The sequence below is a fragment of the Mirounga angustirostris genome, unplaced genomic scaffold, assembly GCF_029215605.1.
Source record: "Mirounga angustirostris isolate CCGP_5_RB_7025 unplaced genomic scaffold, mMirAng1.0.hap1 SCAF_17, whole genome shotgun sequence".
Lineage (NCBI taxonomy): Eukaryota > Metazoa > Chordata > Mammalia > Carnivora > Phocidae > Mirounga > Mirounga angustirostris.
Genome location: NW_026991725.1, coordinates 47034531 through 47053255, shown reverse-complemented (window position 1 = coordinate 47053255; position 18725 = coordinate 47034531). Strand labels below are relative to the sequence as shown.

Sequence of the window (18725 nt, the reverse complement as noted above, 5' to 3'; positions counted from 1 at the left end):
CCCCACAACTTTATGAAGCTGAAAGCTACCGTGAACATCTCAAAAGCGTGAAAAATGATACAATGTTTGTAACAATCGTCCAGCATACCTCAAAAATGCATTTTCCCTACACTTTTTTATGATGCAATACCGTTGGCTTCTGCATGTGACGAAGATGTCAGGTGACCTTCCAGAGAGAGGAGAGAAAGGTCATTGTAGCGTCCTCTTTATTGCGATGTCAAGTGCTTCAGAGCTTAGGAGGGATGAGTAGGCGACGCTTGGGGGATTTTTAGGGAGTGAAACTATTCTGTATGCACTCTACTGGTGGATACATGTCATTATACATGAGTTAAAACCCACAGGATTGGGACTCCTGGGTGGCTCAGTTGGTGAAGCGACTGCCTTTGGCTCAGGTCATGATCCCGGGGTCCTGGGATCGAGCCCCATGTCAGGCTCCCTGCTCAGCGGGGCGTCTGGTTCTCCCTCTGCCTGCCGCTCCCCCTGCTCGTGCTCTCTCTCTCTCTCTGACGAATAAATACATAAAATCTTAAAAAAAAAAAACAAACCCAAAAAACCTCACAGGATGCACAACCCAGAGTGACCCGTAAAACAAACTATGGACTTTGGTTAATAACAACATATCACGGGGCGCCTGGCTGGCTCAGGTGGTAGAGCACGTGACTCTTGATCTCCGGGTCACCAGTTCGAGCCTGTAAAGATTTCTTTAAAAAAAAAAGTGTTAATATTGGCTCATCACTGGTATCCAAGGTACCTTTGTATTAAAGGCAAGGTGGGAGAGAAAAGGAAGACAAAACTAAAATGAAAATGGCAATTCTTTTGAGTTATTAGAATGACTCACTTGCCGAGAGAGTAAACCGGAGCGTGTTGCATGATAGTAAGCAGAACATTTATAGAGTCAAACGGTCTCTGAAAGATGAATAACTTAGCGGGAGCCAACGGCTTCCTAGAATAATAATAAGCAAAAATAAAAGTTGCTTATACTGTGCTTTTAGAAGTAATTTTGCCACAGCAATCTATCAAAGGAAGACCTGAATACACGCCAAAAAGAGATTAAAAAAATACTTATGGGGCGCCTGAGTGGCTCCGTCGTTAAGCGTCTGCCTTCGGCTCAGGTCATGATCCCAGGGTCCTGGGATCGAGCCCCGCATCGGGCTCTCTGCTCCGCGGGAAGCCTGCTTCTCCCTCTCCCACTCCCCCTGCTTGTGTTCCCTCTCTCGCTGTGTCTCTCTGTCAAATAAATAAATTAAATCTTTAAAAAAAATAAAAATAAAATACGACTAAATTAAATTCATGTATAAATAACAAAAAGAGAACCACGACATCTTAGCTGTTTGTAAATGAAGAGCTGCTTTCCTATTATCACCATGATTCAAAGTGAAAGTTATCTAGAAAAGAAAGAAATACATCAAAACCTATGGGACACAGCAAAAGCCGGGCTCAGAGGAAAACGTACAACCTCATTTTTTTATTAAAGATTTTATTTATTTGAGAGAGAGATCGAGCGAGCACGAGTCAGGGGCAGAGGCAGAGGGAGAAGCAAGATTCCCTGCTCAGAAGGGAGCCCGATGCGGGGCTCGATCTCAGGACCCTGAGATCATGACCTGAGCCAAAGGCAGACGCTTCACCGACTGAGCCACCCAAGCGCCTCAGGTTTTGACTATTGCAAACAAAGCTGCTGTGAACATTCATGCACAGGTTTTTATGTGAACACAAATTTTCATTTTTCTGGGATAAATATGCAAGAGGACAATTGCTGGGTCATATAGTGGTTGCACGTTTAGTTCCAGAAGAAAGTGCCAAACCGCTTTCCAGAGTGGCCACCCCATTTTCTATCCCAACCACCCAGCACGTGAGTGATCCCCTTTGTCTGTAGCCTCACCTGCATTCGGCTGCTATCATTCATTTTAAAAATTTTAGCTATTCTGGTAAGTGTGTAGTTTATTGCTGTGGTTTCAGTTTGCATTTCCCTGATGGCTGATGGTGTCATGCATCCCCTCATGTGCTTACTTCCCATCTGCATATCCTCTTTGGGGGAAACGTCTCTTTGTGGCTTTTTGCCCATTTTTCTAATAGGGTTCTTGGATTTTTCTACCGTTGGATTTTGAGAATTCTTTTTTTTTTTTAATATCTCATTGTGTAATTATAGTTGAGTGAATTTATTTGAAAAGCTTAGAAAGTATTTTTGGGGCGTTTGACTAATTTCTTTCAATAACTATATCTGAGCACCTTCTGAGAGCAAATCAATAAGTGAATAAGAGCAAATCAATAAGTGAATAAGAGCAAATCAATAAGTGAATAAGAGCAAATCAATAAGTGAATAAGAGCAAATCAATAAGTGAATAAGACAGTGTAAACCATTAAAGCCTACATTTGTCATCTCTTCACTGAGTGGGGTTCAGAGAATTCTTTACCTATTCTAGACACTGGTCTTTTGTTGGGTATGTGGTCTGCAAATATTTCCTCCAAGTCTGTAGCTTGTCTTTTCTACCTTCTTAGCGAAGATCTGTTTACCAAAACACTCACATGAAAAAATAAAATCTTGGCAAAGCCCAATTAAGGAAGTGAGAGAAGTGACATGGCCACATGAGAGATTAAGCGACACTTTTCCTGTTTTTATAGAAATTTGGCTGCATTCCCAAGGCTGAGAATGATTGTTGATAATGCCCTCCTTTACAACGGAGCCGGATGCATCTAGGCAGGATTTACCAAGAGGTGGCAAAACAAAGCAGCACCATTCCTCCCAGCCTCCGTAAGAGAGGACTAGGGGGCTAGGGGGCTTGTTTCAAGGGAATTCTTAGACGTGGCAAGAGATGCGAGTCTTTTTTTTTCTCCATATGGAGGAGGGAAATGCTTCTCCACAGCCCATTAGCCAGATGCTGGAGTCCAAAGGGAACCACAGTAGAGCCAGGGTGTCTGCAAGGCGGGGAAGAGACAGTCATGTCACTCTCGGGCCAGCAGACGCTGTTGGGACGGCTGTTTGAGAGGGGCAGGAAGAGCGTTAGGGGAGGCTGTGGATGTGTCTCCAGGAGTTTTGAGGACAATCATGGAGAAAGAGACCCACCCTTGACAGGAGCCAGCTGAAGGCAAAGAACTAGGGCTGGAGGTTCCCCGGGCGTGAGTGGCTCAGGCTGCACTTGGTTATCGGTGGGGGCAGGGATGTGAGCCTGGTGGACTTCATGGATGCCAGGCTCGAGCCATACAGGGAGGACCCTGCCCAAGAGAAGTTGGGGCAGAGGGAGGCTGAAGGAGACCATGGATGTGCAGCTGCACCCTGGGGCAGGAGCTGATGGTGGCCATCGGAGGGCAGCCAGATAATCCGTCTTCCTCGTGAGGGAGTGCTGTGGTGCAGAGGGTCCCATAAGAATCTCAGGGGCACCACCCACAGACCCCATGAAAGGCCACGTTGGAGGCCTGCTGTGAAGAGCGTCTTAACCACCAGCCACAATGGCGCCAGACCATGGGTCTCTTCCTCAAATTCCTCTCTCCTTCGCCCCAACCCTTGAGGCTCCGGGAGGAGAAGAGGAAAGAAAGAGGAAGGGGGAACACAACCGCGCATGACTCCTGTCCTAGATTCACCAGCAGCAGGCCCCAAGATGAGGACCTTTGTGCAAGTGATGTGCTAGAAAGTGTTCCTAGGAAAACAGGTAGGGGATTGGGGAATGGGGAAGCCGGGTGAGGAAGAGGAGGAGGTCACACAAGGGTGCGGTGGAAGCTGACCCCGAGGGGAGACTCTTGTGAAAGGTACTCGTTAGGTAGTGTGTCTAGGTGATCTCGAGCACAGTCCTGTGCCCATGGTGGTGGTCTGTGACGAGCTCAGTCCCCACGACGTGCCAGGAACAGGGGATCTGGAGTATTTCTACTCTTGCACTGACGGCCATTGGTGGGCGAGCATGGACATCCCAAGATGCTTCCTGCTCTCTGTGTGTCCGGATGCAGCATGTTCCAGCAGCTGGATGGCGTCTTCCGACGAAAAGACACAGGTGTTGGCCATGAAGAACAAGAGTGAACGGATCTGGATGGAATCTGAGCAAAGCCTTGGCGGTGTCTGTTACGGCCCCGTCCTTGCAGATCCTGGGTGCACTGCATGAAGCTTCGCTCTAGTCTAGACTGGACTTTGAGACCTGGAGTTAAGACTGATCTTACAGCTAAATGTATAGGGAAGAAAAATCCGGGAGAGTTTGTCTGATACCAATGGAATGACATATTAGTGTAGATGCCCTTTATCAGGTTGAGGAAATTCTCTTCTAGCCCCAGTTTGCTGAGAGTTCAAAAAAAAAAAAAAGGAGTTATTTTGTTTCATGCCTATTCTGAACGAATTGGTACAGTTACATGGATTTTCTTCTTAGATCATTAATATGGCGGATTGCATTGATAGATTTCTGAATATTGAGACTTGGGTCCTTGGGAAAACCTCCCTTGGTTTTAGTGCATGACTCTTGATACATTGCTAGATTCACATCACTAATATTTGGTTGAGGATGCTTGTATCTATGGTCACAAGAGATGCAGATTTGTAGTTTGCTTGTATTATCTTTGGTTTTGGCAGCAGGGAAAAAGCTAGCCTAATCAAAGGAGTTGAGAAATGTTTCCCTCTCTTCGATTTTTCTGGACGAGATTCCGTACGATTGGTATTGTTTCTTCTTGAAGCGTTTGGTAGAATTCTCTAGGCCAGAGATTTCTTTTTGGGAAGGTTTTAAACTAGGAATTCAGTGTCTTTAATAGTTACAGAACTACTCATTTGATTTATTTCATCTTAGGTAAGTTTTGGTAGTTTGTGGTCTTTGGAGAATTGCCCTGTCTCACTGAAGTCACTAAAATTTTGTGCGTAGAGTTTTCCATGTTCCTTTATTATCCTTTTAATCTCTTCAGAGTCTAACAGGACATTCCCTCTTTTATTCCTGATATTAGTAATTTCTGTTTTTTCCCTGTTTTTTTTTTTTTCCTTTGTCAGTCCTGCTGCAGGTTGATCAATTATATTGATCCTTTCAAAGAACCAGCTTTTGGTTTCATTGATTTTCTCTATTGTTCTGTTTTCAATTTGATTGATTTTTGCTCTTTGCTTTATTTCTTTTCTTCTGCTTGCTTTCGGTTTGTTTTGTTCTTTTCATAATTTCTTAAAGTGGGACGTTAGGATGTTGACTTAAAACCTTTTTTTTCCCTTTCTTTTTCTTTTTTTAAAAAAGATTTTATTTATTTATTTTAAGATTTTATTATTTATTTATTTATTTGAGAGAGAGAGAGAATGAGAGAGCACATGAGAGGGGGGAGGGTCAGAGGGAGAAGCAGGCTCCCCGCCGAGCAGGGAACCCGATGCGGGACTTGATCCCGGGCCTCCAGGATCATGACCTGAGCCGAAGGCAGTCGCCTAACCAACTGAGCCACCCAGGCGCCCAAAAGATTTTATTTTTAAGTACTCTCTACACCCGATGGTGGGGCTCGAACTCATGACCCTGAGATCAGGAGTCTCAAGTTCTATCGACTGAGCCAGCAGGGAGCCCCAAGACCATTTTTCTTTTTTAATATAAGCATTTTATGTTATAAAATTATCTCTAAGCATTTCTTTAGCTGCATCCCACAAATTCTGACCTGTTGTATTTTAATTGTAGTTCAGTTTAAAATAGTTTCTAATGTCTCTTGAGATTTTCTCTTTGACCCATGGATTATTTAGAAATTCGTTGTGTCATTTTTGGGTTTTGGAGATTTTTAAATTATCTTTTTGTTTTCTACCTAATTGTTTTCTGGCTTAATTCCATTATGATCCGAGGACATATGTTGTAAAATTTCAGCTTGCTTAAGTCTGTTCAAATTTGTTTTGTGGCCCATGATCTGGTCTATCTGGTGGAAGTTTCACATGCACTTGAAAATGATGCGTCTTCTGTCATCATGGTTGGGTGGGGTGGTCTATAAATGCCAGTTAGAGAAATGACAGATAAACATAATACAATTTTGACCTGAATGGCAACAATTTGGGGGGGGGGCAGGATAAAATAACGTTAATATTCACAAAGAAGAATAAAAGCCTAACTATATATAAAATTTTAGGGTTAGAAAATTGTGAGAGATAATGTTCGGTTGGCCCATGATGCAGGTGGCAAAGAATTGCATGGAGATTAGACCAAGGATCAGGACAGAGTTGAGTCAGTCTCCCAAGGAGGAGAGGGGCCAGACCTTGAGAGAAATGTCAGCTCCGAGTTCCCGTCTGTCTGGGCCTTTTAAGGGGTTTTTAAGGACGTGAGAGGGTTGCAGCTGTGCCCATGGTGGAGGATGTGGGAAAGGGGTCTACTCTTGGCCAGGTAGAAGAGGAGGTGGCAGGTGTCAAGGGGTTCTGCCCGGGGCTTGTCCAGGGTGTGGGTTGTGGTCAGGCTAGAGAAGAATATGTTTTGTAGTTGGTGTCTACTTTCCAAGAATGTAGGGCGCCAGGACCTGGGAAAACAGGGTTAGGGCCAAGTGCAGACCCCTGTGAGTGTTGTTTGCAAGTGTGGCTGGGTTGGGGGGTCGGGGGTTTTGAATAGATTCCTTTCAGATAACTTATTCTAAATCCGTTGAAATCAAATCAGTATGATATGAGCATAAGAAGAGAAACTAAATCATTGGAACAGACTCCCAGCCCAGAAATATATATGAATATAGTTAGGAACTCAACACAAGTCTTATTTCAATTCGTTGGGAGAAAACATAAAACATAATATAGTTTATAAATCAGTTTTTCATTTGGAAAGAAACCAAGCCAGATTTCCATCTCACACACCACGCAGAAATGATAAACTCCGGATGGATTAATTATTTAAATGTAAACAGTAATCATTAAAAAATATTGGAACAGAGGCTCCTGGCTGGCTCCGTTGCTGGGGCGTGGGACTCTTGATCTCCGCCTCGTGATTTTGAGTCCCACATTGGGTGAAGAGATTACTTAAAAATAAAATCTTTAAAAAAATATATTGGAACAAAATGGAAGAGAATGTACAAAATTGAGATCGCACACAGCAAATGTGAGAAAACAAAAGAATATCGACAGAAAAAAAAGATAGGCTTGAGATTAAACATGTCTATTAAAAACAAATGAGGGGCACCTGGGTGGCTCAGTGGGTTAAGCATCTGCCTTCAGCTCAGGTCATGATCCCAGGACCCTGGGATGGAGTCCTGCATTGGGCTCCCCGCTGAGCAGGGAGCCTGCTTCTCCCTCTCCCTCTGCCTGCCACTCCCCCTGCTTGTGTGCTCGCTCTCTCTCTGTCAAATAAATAAATAAAATCTTAAAAAAAAAGAAAATATGGTAGATTGAAAAGGTGAAATTATATGGCAGGATTAAATCCAAATACATCAGTTGTCATAATAAATGCAATTAGGTTTAATTCCAACAAATGATGGAAACTCTTAGATTGGGTTAAAGAAATCCAGTGACATGCTGTTTATAAGCCATGGTCATATATTTATATTTATTTTACTTTTTTTCATGGTCTTATGTTTAAAACAAAGCAACACAAACATGTCGAATCAAGACAGGGAAATATATTCTAGATAAACGCTAATAAAAATAGAGCAGGTGAAACGTGACAAGAGACTTTCAGATAAAAATCATGAAGAGGGGTGGAGTGTGTATCACCTAGGAGAAGAGGTGAAACACAGGGAAATAAGTGATGGGTAATTGTGTACTTAAAGGAGTACATCCAAATGGGAAAGCTTCTGGAAACAGAAGGGAAACTGACAAAGCACTATTCATGGAAGAGAAACTCACCTCTTGGATGGAAACAGAATAATGCAAGGTCCCATCTTTGAGAAAAGGAGAATGTGAAGCCAGAAACAGAAGCCTTCCTTTATAAAGGGAAATCCACCTGAAGCAAAGGTGAAGTAGAAAGCCCATCTTTCTGTTCGTATGGACATCAAGGTTTGTGAGAAATATTTCGATAATGGTGGGAAGTCATAACGCATTGCCAATGTGGGAAATAGTCATTTTCTTGAAGTGTACTTATTGTTTTTTTTTTTTTAAGATTTTATTTATTTGAGAGAGAGAGAGCACAAGCAGGGGGAGGGGCAGAGGCAGAGGGAGAAGCAGGCTTCCCGCAGAGCAGGGAGCCGGATGCGGGGCTTGATCCCAGAACTCTGGGATCACGACCTGAGCCGAAGGCAGACCCTTCACCGACTGAGCCCCCCAGGGGCCCCCCATGTGTACTGTTTTAGAATAGCTGTTACACAATTGTCTCCCAGTTGTGGTTGCTCATAGTAAACTTTAATTAAATAAAAGTGTCTCTGACAGTTTCTAAAACTAAACTATAACGCGAAGCTTTGTTTCTACCAAACCAGTCATCAGGTAGGTGTTAACTGAAATGAGACAGAAGATATTTCTTGAACATCATATTAGCAAAAATGTACAGGTTTGTCTGCAAAGGATAAATGAATATCCCCATACACGGTGGGGAGATGAACTGATGATGTCTTTTTAGGGCCCCTTGGCAGTGTGCATACACTTTTAAATGTTAAGATCCATGTTTCCACTCATTTTACTTCCAGATACCTAAGCAAGAGCAGTTATTTGCTTCTTAGCACAAATAGGCATATATGAGCCTGTTCACTTCAGCATTGTTTATAAAAGCCAAAGATGCTGCGTCTCAAAAATGCATCGCCAAGGGGGTCATTAGATACGGTCTGGCACGTGTATGCTCTGGAGGCCGTGGGCAGTGGCGTGGGAAAACCTCAAGACCCATTTTTAGGCAGACACATTATGGAGAAAAATCTGTGTAAAAGAAAACACCAACCCACCCCATCAGTGTATATATGTTGACAGGTGTACAAATACGAGCAGAAATGTGTCTGAAAAGACCACTCATCAGATGGCTGGCTCTGGGCTTGGGGGCTGGAAATGGGGTAAATGTATTAGTTTTTTTTTTTAAGATTTTATTTATTTATTTGAGAGAGAGAGAGAGAGCACATGAGAGAGGGGAGGGTCAGAGGGAGAAGCAGACTCCCTGCCGAGCAGGGAGCCCGATGCGGGACTCGATCCCGGGACTCCAGGATCATGACCTGAGCCGAAGGCAGCCGCCCAACCAACTGAGCCACCCAGGCGCCCGTAAATGTATTAGTTTACTACCTCTCATGCCGTGGGGTAGTCACCTCCAATCCGCGGCCAGCATGATGCTGTCTTCCCCACAGCCACCTCCCAGCCAAGGGACAGGGGAGGGTGGCGTCTCCTCTCACCGATGCCCAACAATCCACGGGAGGAGCATTTGCTCTTCGTCCGCACAATGGGATCATTGGACTTTGGAAGTCCTAGTGCCCAAGGAAAGGACTGCCCCCCCACCCCAAGGGAAAGCAGCCTTGGTCCTGTTGAAATATGAAGATACCACTTGACTCCTACCTGATTTGGGCTCCTCAAAATCACCACTAGGTAGGGGGTAGAGGTAACTGTGCTTTGGAGGTGATTGATCGATGCTGATTAAGAAGGGAAATGGGCTGCTTCGCAATGGGGAGGGGAGAGGACAGAGCCTGCAGCCCGTGAGACCGTGAGGATCGGCAAATCGCAGTGACCCAGTGAAGATAGGACCACAAAGGACTGGGATTGTCCACCGTGAAAGAAGTCTGAGAGGCAAAAGCATTTAGGAGAGCAGAGAAGGTTACTTGCAAAGTAGCCGCGAGGCAATCAGCCTTTGGGTGGACAGGCTTACGGAGCAAAACCACAGGAGGTGTTCAGAGGAAAGCTCTGCACTGTGATTGCTGTGAACAGTTTTTTATCGGTCCGCTCCTGATGGCAAAACACACAATTATCACAGGCACAAAAGGTCGTGACTTATCTTTAGGCATGGGCATTGCAAAATTCAGGGATAAAGCTGTTTTTTTCCTAAGGAGTCAGCAATTTACGGGAAATGCTCTAAGTTTACTTTATTTTGGGGACTGGGAGAACTAGTGTGTGTGTGTGTGTGTGTGTGTGTGTGTCCATGTCCAGGCATATCTGTCACCCGGATATCATCATAGCTCCTCATCAGGACTCTCGGTTTCCACCCTCCTCTCTTTCATTCCCTCCTCTGCCCCAACCCCTCCACAGTCTGCTCCTCTAACTCAGAGTAAAAACAAATCCTTAACTATAGTCTGAGGGCCCTAAAGAATTGGTGCTCCACGTTTTCCCTCTGTGACTCATCTACTCCTCGCCTCTCTAGCTCACTTCTCTGTAAAATCTCTGGCATCTCTGGCAAATGGATGATCCTTGTACACACTAGACATTCTTCCACCCCAGGGCCTTTGCACTTGCTGTGCCTTCGTCTGGAACCCTCTTCCTCCTGGAGCTCCTTGTGACTTTTGCCCAGACATTACTTTCCCAGTAAGGCCGATCCCGACACCCTACTCTTGATGGCCTTATTAAAAACTGACCCTACCTCACTTCCCCGCTGTATTTTCTTCCATATGTCACCAGGTGACATTATATAGATTTCACTCATTTATTTAATCTGTCACCTGCCAAGATGTAAATTCTGTGAGGGTCTGGCCTTTTTTTGTCAGTTTGTTTGCTTCTGAAGTGTGCGTCTTCCGGAGGAGAGTGCCTGGCATGTTGTAGACCCTCGGGAGGTACCTTCTGAATGGATGAGTAAATGAGTGAGCAGAGGGAATGTTCTCTGTGGGAAAGATCCAACAACGCACAGATGGCAAGTATGCCCCGATTACCACGTGAGTACAATGCAACACTGTTGCGGACATGGACGATCTCCCCGACCCCCGCCTCTACCTCTTTCTGGGAAGGACTTGGGGCCCAGTTGTGGGGAGTGTGACCTGTGCAGACAGCCACCCCCCCCCCCGAGGTCATGGCCCTGCGGGGCTGGCCGGCCCGCGGTGCCTGAGCGAGGTGGGGTTATGAAGGCCCCAGCTCAGCCCGGTGCCGACAGCTCGGACAGACAGCTCGGACAGACAGAGCTTGATTGCCCAGAGCGCCTGTGGGTTGGCTGCAGCTTTGTGGGGCCTGTGCAGCTGTGTGCCTTCTCCCGTTGCCCCCTCCTCCTCCTTCCCTATTCCTCTCTCAGGTGTCGGTCCTAAAACATAGCTTGCACCCCAACTTCAGTCTCAGCGTTGGCTTCCAAAAACCCAACCTGGGACAAATAACGCGATCCGAATACCAAATATTAAAAAGCAAGTAGGGGCGCCTGGGTGGCTCAGTCGGTGAAGCGTCTGACTTTGGCTCAGGTCATGATCTCAGGGTCCTGGGATCGAGTCCTGCATCGGGCTCCCTGCTCAGCGGGGAGTCGGCTTCTTCCTCTCCCACTGCCCCTCCCCCCTGCTCTTTCTCTCTCAAATAAATAAAATCTTAAAAAAAGGCAAGTAGAACATAATCCCATTTATATAGAAAATATAATCTAAGATGCATTTGCTTTCCTTCTCTACCTTTGGAGACACTTAAGTTCCTTCCTGTGAAGAAGATTGTGTGTGTGAATTCTGGGCAGCCCCCTAAATGAGATTTGCAGGTTATGGGAATCGGTGGATTCCCTTTCTTGCAGAAGGTTCTCGTACAGAGCTCCCAGGCCAGGGTGTCAGGGGGTGCTGGGCTTGAATTCTGGCCCTTGAGCTCAGCAGGCCTGAGAAGTTGGGCAGCCCACACCCCAGTTCCGGGCCTCAGCCCACCATCCAAAGTGCCTCCCAGGCTTCTCGTGGGAACCGAATGGTTAATGCCTGGCATGGGTCTGGCCCCATCCCTGTTACAGGTTTGATTTTTCATCAGTTTTTCCTCTCCTGGCTCCTCCCTCCCTTTCCCACCCAGGAAACCCTACTCTGCCCTCTCCTCTTCCCTCCTGCTCTGACCATGGTGGCCAAGGCCCCCCGGGGAAGCTCATGAGCCAGGACTCAGTGGGATTGAGCAAGAGCAGAGAAATGGGCTCCTCTGGACCCAGCTGTGCAGTGCTGGGGACACAGTTCTGGGAACTTCAGACGCAGGAAGTGAAAGGGGGTGTGGGCGGAGGCGATAGGCAAACTGCACCTCTGGTCCCTTCTGGCCTGGCTCCCTTCTCCAGAATGGTAAAAATGAGGAAGTCAGGGGGGCTCCAGACGAGCGGAAAGGGAGTAGATACACCCCGGAGGAGGAGAGCAGAGCTGCCCCGTACCCACCCCCCACCGCACGCAATCTTTGCCTGAGTCCCCGCTCCAATCCCTTCTGCACTTCACCGCCTGAAGACGGGGACACGTGAGATCCCAGCTGACAGCCTGCTGGGTTCTGGTCACAGGTGACTCCTCCCTCACTGTCCCCACCTCCGCTCTCCAGGATTTCGTGTTTTTCCAGTTTTGGTCATTACTGCACAAGGAACCCCAAAATTGCAGCCTTCGGACATTCTGCAGGTAACGGGGCTGGGTGCTTAGGGGAGACCAAGGGAACAGGGAGGATGTCAGGGAGAGCCCAGAGCGGGGACTGTGGGTCTCAGGTGGGAGTGAATGGGAGGAAATGTAAGGGGCAGCTTGGGGACTGAATGGCCAAGTGCAGATTTCAGCCTCCATTCCCTTCACTGGATTGGGCTTGAAGTATGGCGGCCAAACCTCACTCACAAACTCAGCCCTATTCCAGTCCCCACCCCGGCCGCAGGCTTGACCCTAATACTAAGCCAGTTCCCCCTTAAGTCCCAACCACAGCTCTGACTTCAGAGTCAACTTGAACGTTCACTCCAGCCCCAACCCAAAGTTGACCCTGGACTTCGTTTCCAGCTTTGGCGCCAGGCTGAGCCTAACCCCATCCACGGCTCCGATAGGAGTCCCAACCCCACCTGAGCAGGAGATGCCCCTCGGGGCCAGGACACAGTCCTCCCACTTTACCTCCACCTTCAATTCCCAGCTCGACCTGCCCCCCACCCAACACCGGTCCTGACCCCACTTCCAACCCTACCTGTACACTCATCCCCAAGCCTCTCTCCACCTTGGGCTCATCCTCAACACGAGCCTCGTCTCTCCTTTTGACTCCGGTCCCGACCTCGGCTCCAAGGAGCCCCAGCCTCCCCCTTGGGCCCAGCTCTGGCCTCCGCCTGGCAGCTGGCCCTGCCCGCCTTTCAGCTCTGACGGCCCCCGTCTCGGTCTGAGCATGTCAGTGCAGTATGAAAAATTCCAGCCCTTGGAGAGTGAGAAGCAAAGCCAGCGGTCTAGAAATGGTAAGTGGAAGGGAAAACGTTCCCTCCCTAGATCCCCTCCTCATTGCGTAGAGCATTCCTGCTGTGCTGTCATATCTGCACCCCCACTGTGTGTAGTGGGGGGTCCCCCATTCTGAGGCGGTCCGGCCCCAGGCCCTGGGGACCCCAGTGTGAAGAGGATTCAAGGTCCTGAGAGAGACAGGGACGGGGACAGGGAGCGCCACAAGGGGCCTGGGTTCCTATTCTCTGGGGGAGGAGCGTCTGGGTTTGGAAGGAAACTCACCCGTGACCCTGACCGTGCAGGTGAGTGGGAGCCTTGGAGGGCTTGGCTGCCCCAGCTCGGTCTGGGTCCCTCTGCCCCCTCCCCGACTGTGATGGGACCTTGCGCATCACCATCATCCCCACTCCGTGGGTGCCTGTGTACGTGTGTTTCCCCGCAGGTGTGAGCGGCCATGTGACCGAGGACTTGTGCTGGTCCAGGAGGGGCCAGAGGCCTGGGCGTCCCCTGCCCCCCAGCGTCCTGGGGCAGCCTCCCACCAGCATCACCTGCGCCAGCCCTCCTCCCCGACAGGCCCCAGGGGCTCTCCTCTCCCAGTCTCCTGCCCTGACCCCGTCTTCTCTCACAGGGCTGCCTCCTCCTCTGTCCTTCCTGCACTGGCTGTGCTCTGGCCCCCGGCCTCTCCTGTTCTCCCTGGGCCTCAGCCTCCTCCTGCTGGTCGGCATCTGTGTGATCGGCTCCCAGAGTGAGGGTCGCAGCATGGGCAGGGAGGAGAGAATGCATGGGGCGCCGGGCGGGTGGGTCGCCGCGAGGGACAGTGGTCTGTAGGGTGGCTGCCAGCTCGGTCACTTATCAGCTGGATAACGTAGCCAAATGGCCTAACCTCTGGGAACTTCGTTTCCTCATCCCGGATACTGGGTAACAGTAGTGCCTGTCCCTTTGGGTTGGGTCACGTGCGGACCCAGAGAGACAAGGCAGGTCAGGTGCCCTGCTCAGCACCAGCTCACAGAGGGCGTGATACATCCCAGCACTGCTTGTCCCATCCCCATCAGATTCCCAGTGTCGGAGGGACCTGGTGACCCTGAGAGCAACTTTCAGCAACTTCACTGCCAACACTGGGGCGCAGGTCCAGGCACTGAAATCCCAGGGTGAGCCCGGCGCGGAAGGGGTTCCGGACAGGGGCGCCGCGGGGGAGGGGGGCGCTGAGTCTCGAGCACCCACCAAGTCCCCGTGTCCTCCAGGTGGCCATTTGCAAGAAGTGATAACATCTCTGAAAGCCGAGGTGGAAAATCACAAGCAGGGGTTGCAGGCAGGTGAGAGACCCTTCAGGAGCAGGTGTGGAAGGAGCCGAGGGCTTTCGGGGCAGAGGTGGGGGTGGGAGCAGCGCGGGGTGCTGAGCGCCCTCCCCCGCAGCCCGTAGCTTGAACGACAAGGTGTTTTCCCTGGAGAGCAAGCTGGAGCAGGAGCAGAAGGAGCTCAAAGCAGGTCAGTCCCCCCTGCTCCCCCTCCCGCTCCCCCGTTCGCTCCCCCCCTGCTCCCCCGCCTCCCCTGCACCGGGATGGGGCGTGCGTGGGAGGGCACCGAGCTTCTGGGGGCCGGCCCCCCGCAGGGACCTCGGGCTACCGGGGACTCGCTGCACTGCCCACCTGCGTGTGTCCCAGGTCATTCCGATACCCTCCTTCGGGTCCAGCAGTTGGCCAGAGACCTGAGATCCCTGACGTGCCAGTTGGCCGCTCTCAAGAACAACGGTGAGGGGTGTGCGGGTGCTGGGCCCCATTTCCTGCTCGTCCCAGCGCGCGGCGTCTCACACCCTCTCCACCCCTGGCCCCGCAGGCTCTCAAAATACCTGCTGCCCCCCTAACTGGCTGGAGTACGGGGGCAGCTGCTACTGGTTCTCGGGCTCTGGGAAGACCTGGGAGGACGCCGACAGGTACTGCCAGCTGGAGAGCGCGCACCTGGTGGTCATCAACTCCAGAGAGGAGCAGGTGAGCGCCGCTGGTGCGCGGGTCCCACGACGCGTCCTATTTAAGGACGGGGTTCTCAGCCTTGGCTGCAGGTTGGAATCACCTGGGGAGCCTGACACCGCCCGGCGGCTGAGCCACCCTCAGAGATTGGATGGGCGGGGGCACTGAGATAAACATCCCAGACCTCAGCAGATGGCATGACGCGTCAAGTGCGAGGAGCTGGCGGGGCTCGGGAGACGTCACCCCTGCCCTTCTGTCGTCCCAGACTTTTGTGCAGGGCCATATCGGCTCATACACCTGGATGGGCCTCAGTGACCCTGAAGGAGTCTGGAAATGGGTGGACGGGACGGACTACGAGACCAACTTCAAGTGAGTGCGCCCTGGCTTTCTGTGCCCTTCTGCGGCCTTGCACTCTTGCTCCTCCAGGCTCTGGCCCTCAGCCCCTGGTTCCCGGACCCCCGGGGTGCCCTCTGAGCGTCCCAGCTGGCTGTGGTCCTCTCCCTGCAGGAACTGGAAGCCAGGCCAGCCGGACGACTGGCACGGGCACGGGCTCGGCGGGGGCGAGGACTGCGCGCACTTCCACCCCGACGGCAAGTGGAACGACGATGCCTGCCAGAGGGCCTACCGCTGGGTGTGCGAGGCCAGCCTGGGCACCGCCAGCTAGCGCGGCGGCCGGTGCTTCCCGCAGAACCGCTCAGCCGGCGGGGAGCGGGAGGGGACCTTCCCGTGAGACCCCTCACGAGACCCTGGGGAGAGGAATGAGCCCATGGACGTCGGGGCGCTGCCACCATTTTGAATGTTTTTCTCCTTGGCGTCCAGAAGACTCTCTAGAGTTCAAGGGTTTGCTTTTTTAACCTCAGCTGCGTGGAGGTATAAGACATTAGAGCTGTACGTCATTGTGATTTGATAAACATATACCCTGGGAAGGGGTCCCCCGTCCAGTTAATAGCTTCACATATTCATCTCGTGTATGTGAGAACACGTAAGTTCTGCTCTCTTGGTAAATTCCAATTATACAATATGTAAGCAACTGTGGTCACCCTGAGATCCTCAGACCTTATTCAACTAAGAGGTGCAAGTCGGTGAACCGCTCCCGATTTCCGCACTCCCCAGCTCCACCATCGTACTCTCTCTTTCTCTGAATTTGACCTTTTTTTTTTTTTCCCCGATCCACATTCTGTTTAGAATGGTGCGGTATCTCTGTCTCTCTGGCTTATCCACTTGGCATAATGCCCTCAAGGTCCATCCCTGTTGTTGCAAATGGTAGGATTTCCTTCTTTCTCATGGCTGGACACTGTTGCCTTGTATACCCACACCACATCTTTATCCATGCACCCACTGAGGGACATTTCAGTGGTTTCCATATCTTGGTTATTGTGAATTAATGCTACAATGGATATGGAAGGGCAGATGTCTCTTTGATACTCTGTTTCCATTCCCTTTGCCTACATGCCCAGAAATGGCATGGCCGGATCACATGGCAGTTCTATGTTTAATTTTTTGAGGAAACTTCTTACTATTTTCCAGAGTGGCTGTATCAGTTTGCTTCTCCCCAGCAGTGCAGGAGGGTTCCCTTTCTCCGTAACTTTGCCAATGTAAGTTTTTTTTTTAATCATTTTTTTTAAAGATTTTATTTATTTGACAGAGAGAGACACAGCGAGAGAGGGAACGCAAGCAGGGGGAGTGGGAGAGGGAGAAGCAGGCTCCCCGCCGAGCAGAGAGCCCCCCCATGCAGAGCTCGATCCCAAGACCCTGGGATCATGACCTGAGCCGAAGGCAGATGCTTAACAACTGAGCCACCCAGGCGCCCCCATTTTTTTAAATCTTAAAAATCAACTTTATTGCGATCTAATTCCTACACAATAAAATATACCCATTTAAAGAGTAGAGATGACTTTAGACAAATGTAAATACCTAGGTAACTACCACCCAATCTAGATACAGAGCATTTCCATCAGCCCAAAGTTTCCTTACCCCGCCCCCCTTTGCTGTCTACCCTGCTTCCTGTGCCTAGGCAGCCAATGAATGACCTGCTTTCTTTCGCTATTCACTGGTTTTGCCTATTCTAGAATTTCACAGGATATACTCTTTTGCGAAACCTTATGTATTTCACATTGCCTGATTTTCAGCAATCTTAACATAGCAGAATGGAGAAAGCTAAGTGAGGCCTTGGGCAGTCCTATGTTACTGTGAAAAGAGCATTTCCTTTTTACATACATTTGAGTTCAATTCTTTTCCATCGCTTAAAAGCCGTGTAAACTTAGGCTGATAAGAAAAGGCAGAGCCCAGAGCTGTCGGGAAAAGCCGGTAAGATGCTCAGGTGTATTGGTTAGCGATCACTGCGTAAAAAACCACCCCAACTAGCAGGGGCTTGAGGCAAAAACCACCATGGAACTGATACAAAACTAGAGGTAGAAGTTATATTTGAAAGAAGTCTTACTTCTGGAAAACCTATCTGCATAGTTTTTCCTCAAGAAAAATAAAATAAGAGCTGGATGACACAAAAGAACATGGCAAAGAGTAAAAGATATTGCAGGGTTTGTTTGTTTGTTTTTTTTCTTTAACCCTTCTAGGGGCATCTGCCCGGCTCAGTCTGTAGAGCATTCTTTGATCTGTTTGCCTTTGGTGTAGAGTTCTAGAAAAGTTATCACATGCAACTCTTGATCTCGGGGTTGTGAGTTCGAGCCCTATGTTGGGTGTAGAGATTACTTAAAAAATAAAATCTTTAAAAAAAAATAACACTTCTAAAGAAAGGAAGAAACCACAGAGAAAACTGAAGCTATAAGAGTAAACTTAAAATATCATAAACATAAAGCACGGCTGAGGTAGGGAGTATGGACGTCAGAGAAGAACAGAGTGCAAAGGGAAAAGCAGGGAATGAATGTAAATAACAGGAAGGTGGAAGGAAGCTTTGGATGATGGAATGGAGGGACAACATTGGGGCGATGGTCTTCAAGACGAGGAAAAGAACAACAAATGTAGGAAAAAACCAATCCCATGACACAAACCTATTAACGTGAAAATGGGAATCTATTTTACCTACAATAGTTTCAAAGACTGAAATATAGGCCTTGAATGTATTTTTTTTTTTTTTTAAAGATTTTATTTATTTATTTGAGAGAGAGAGCGCTCATGAGAGGAGAGGGGGGAGGGTCAGAGGGAGAAGCAGATTCCCCGCGGAGCAGGGAGCCCGATGCGGGACTCGATCCCGGGACTCCAGGATCATGACCTGAGCAGAAGGCAGTCGCTTAACCAACTGAGCCACCCAGGCGCCCCAGGCCTTGAATGTATTTGAAGAAGACCTTGTCACTGAGTGAAGGACAGAAAGCAAGACCTAAGCACATGGACAATCATGCTGCCATTGGGTGGGAAGACTCAGTTTCATCAAAATGTCAGTTCTCCCGATAATTTTAATGCCATTCCAATTCGAACCCTGGTAGGGTTCTCTCTTTTTTTTTAATCAAAGTTTTTATTTTGAAATAATTTTAGACTCACATAGAAGTCGCAAAAATAGGACGCCTGGGTGGCTCCGTTGGTTGAGCGTCTGCCTTCGGTCATGATCCCGGGGTCCTGGGATCGAGCCCCGCATCGGGCTCCCTGCTCAGCAGGGAGTCTGCTTCTCCCTCTCCTTCTGCCTGTCGCTCCCCCTGCTTGTTCTCCCCCTCTCAAATGAATGAAATCTTT

The 18725-nt window shown here is 49.1% G+C and overlaps 1 protein-coding gene across 1 annotated transcript; it reads left to right on the top strand.

Moving 5' to 3' along the window:
- Positions 1 to 11256: 11256 nt before the first annotated feature.
- On the top strand, positions 11257 to 17557 carry LOC123854613 (C-type lectin domain family 10 member A-like). The gene is made up of 10 exons (XM_045890070.3): positions 11257 to 12303; positions 13006 to 13100; positions 13706 to 13822; positions 14130 to 14225; positions 14319 to 14390; positions 14491 to 14562; positions 14739 to 14825; positions 14911 to 15062; positions 15307 to 15410; positions 15549 to 17557. Exons 2-10 carry the CDS (start codon positions 13034 to 13036, stop codon positions 15703 to 15705), a joined length of 924 nt encoding a protein of 307 aa, XP_045746026.1. The 5' UTR covers positions 11257 to 12303; positions 13006 to 13033; the 3' UTR covers positions 15706 to 17557.
- Positions 17558 to 18725: the final 1168 nt, after the last annotated feature.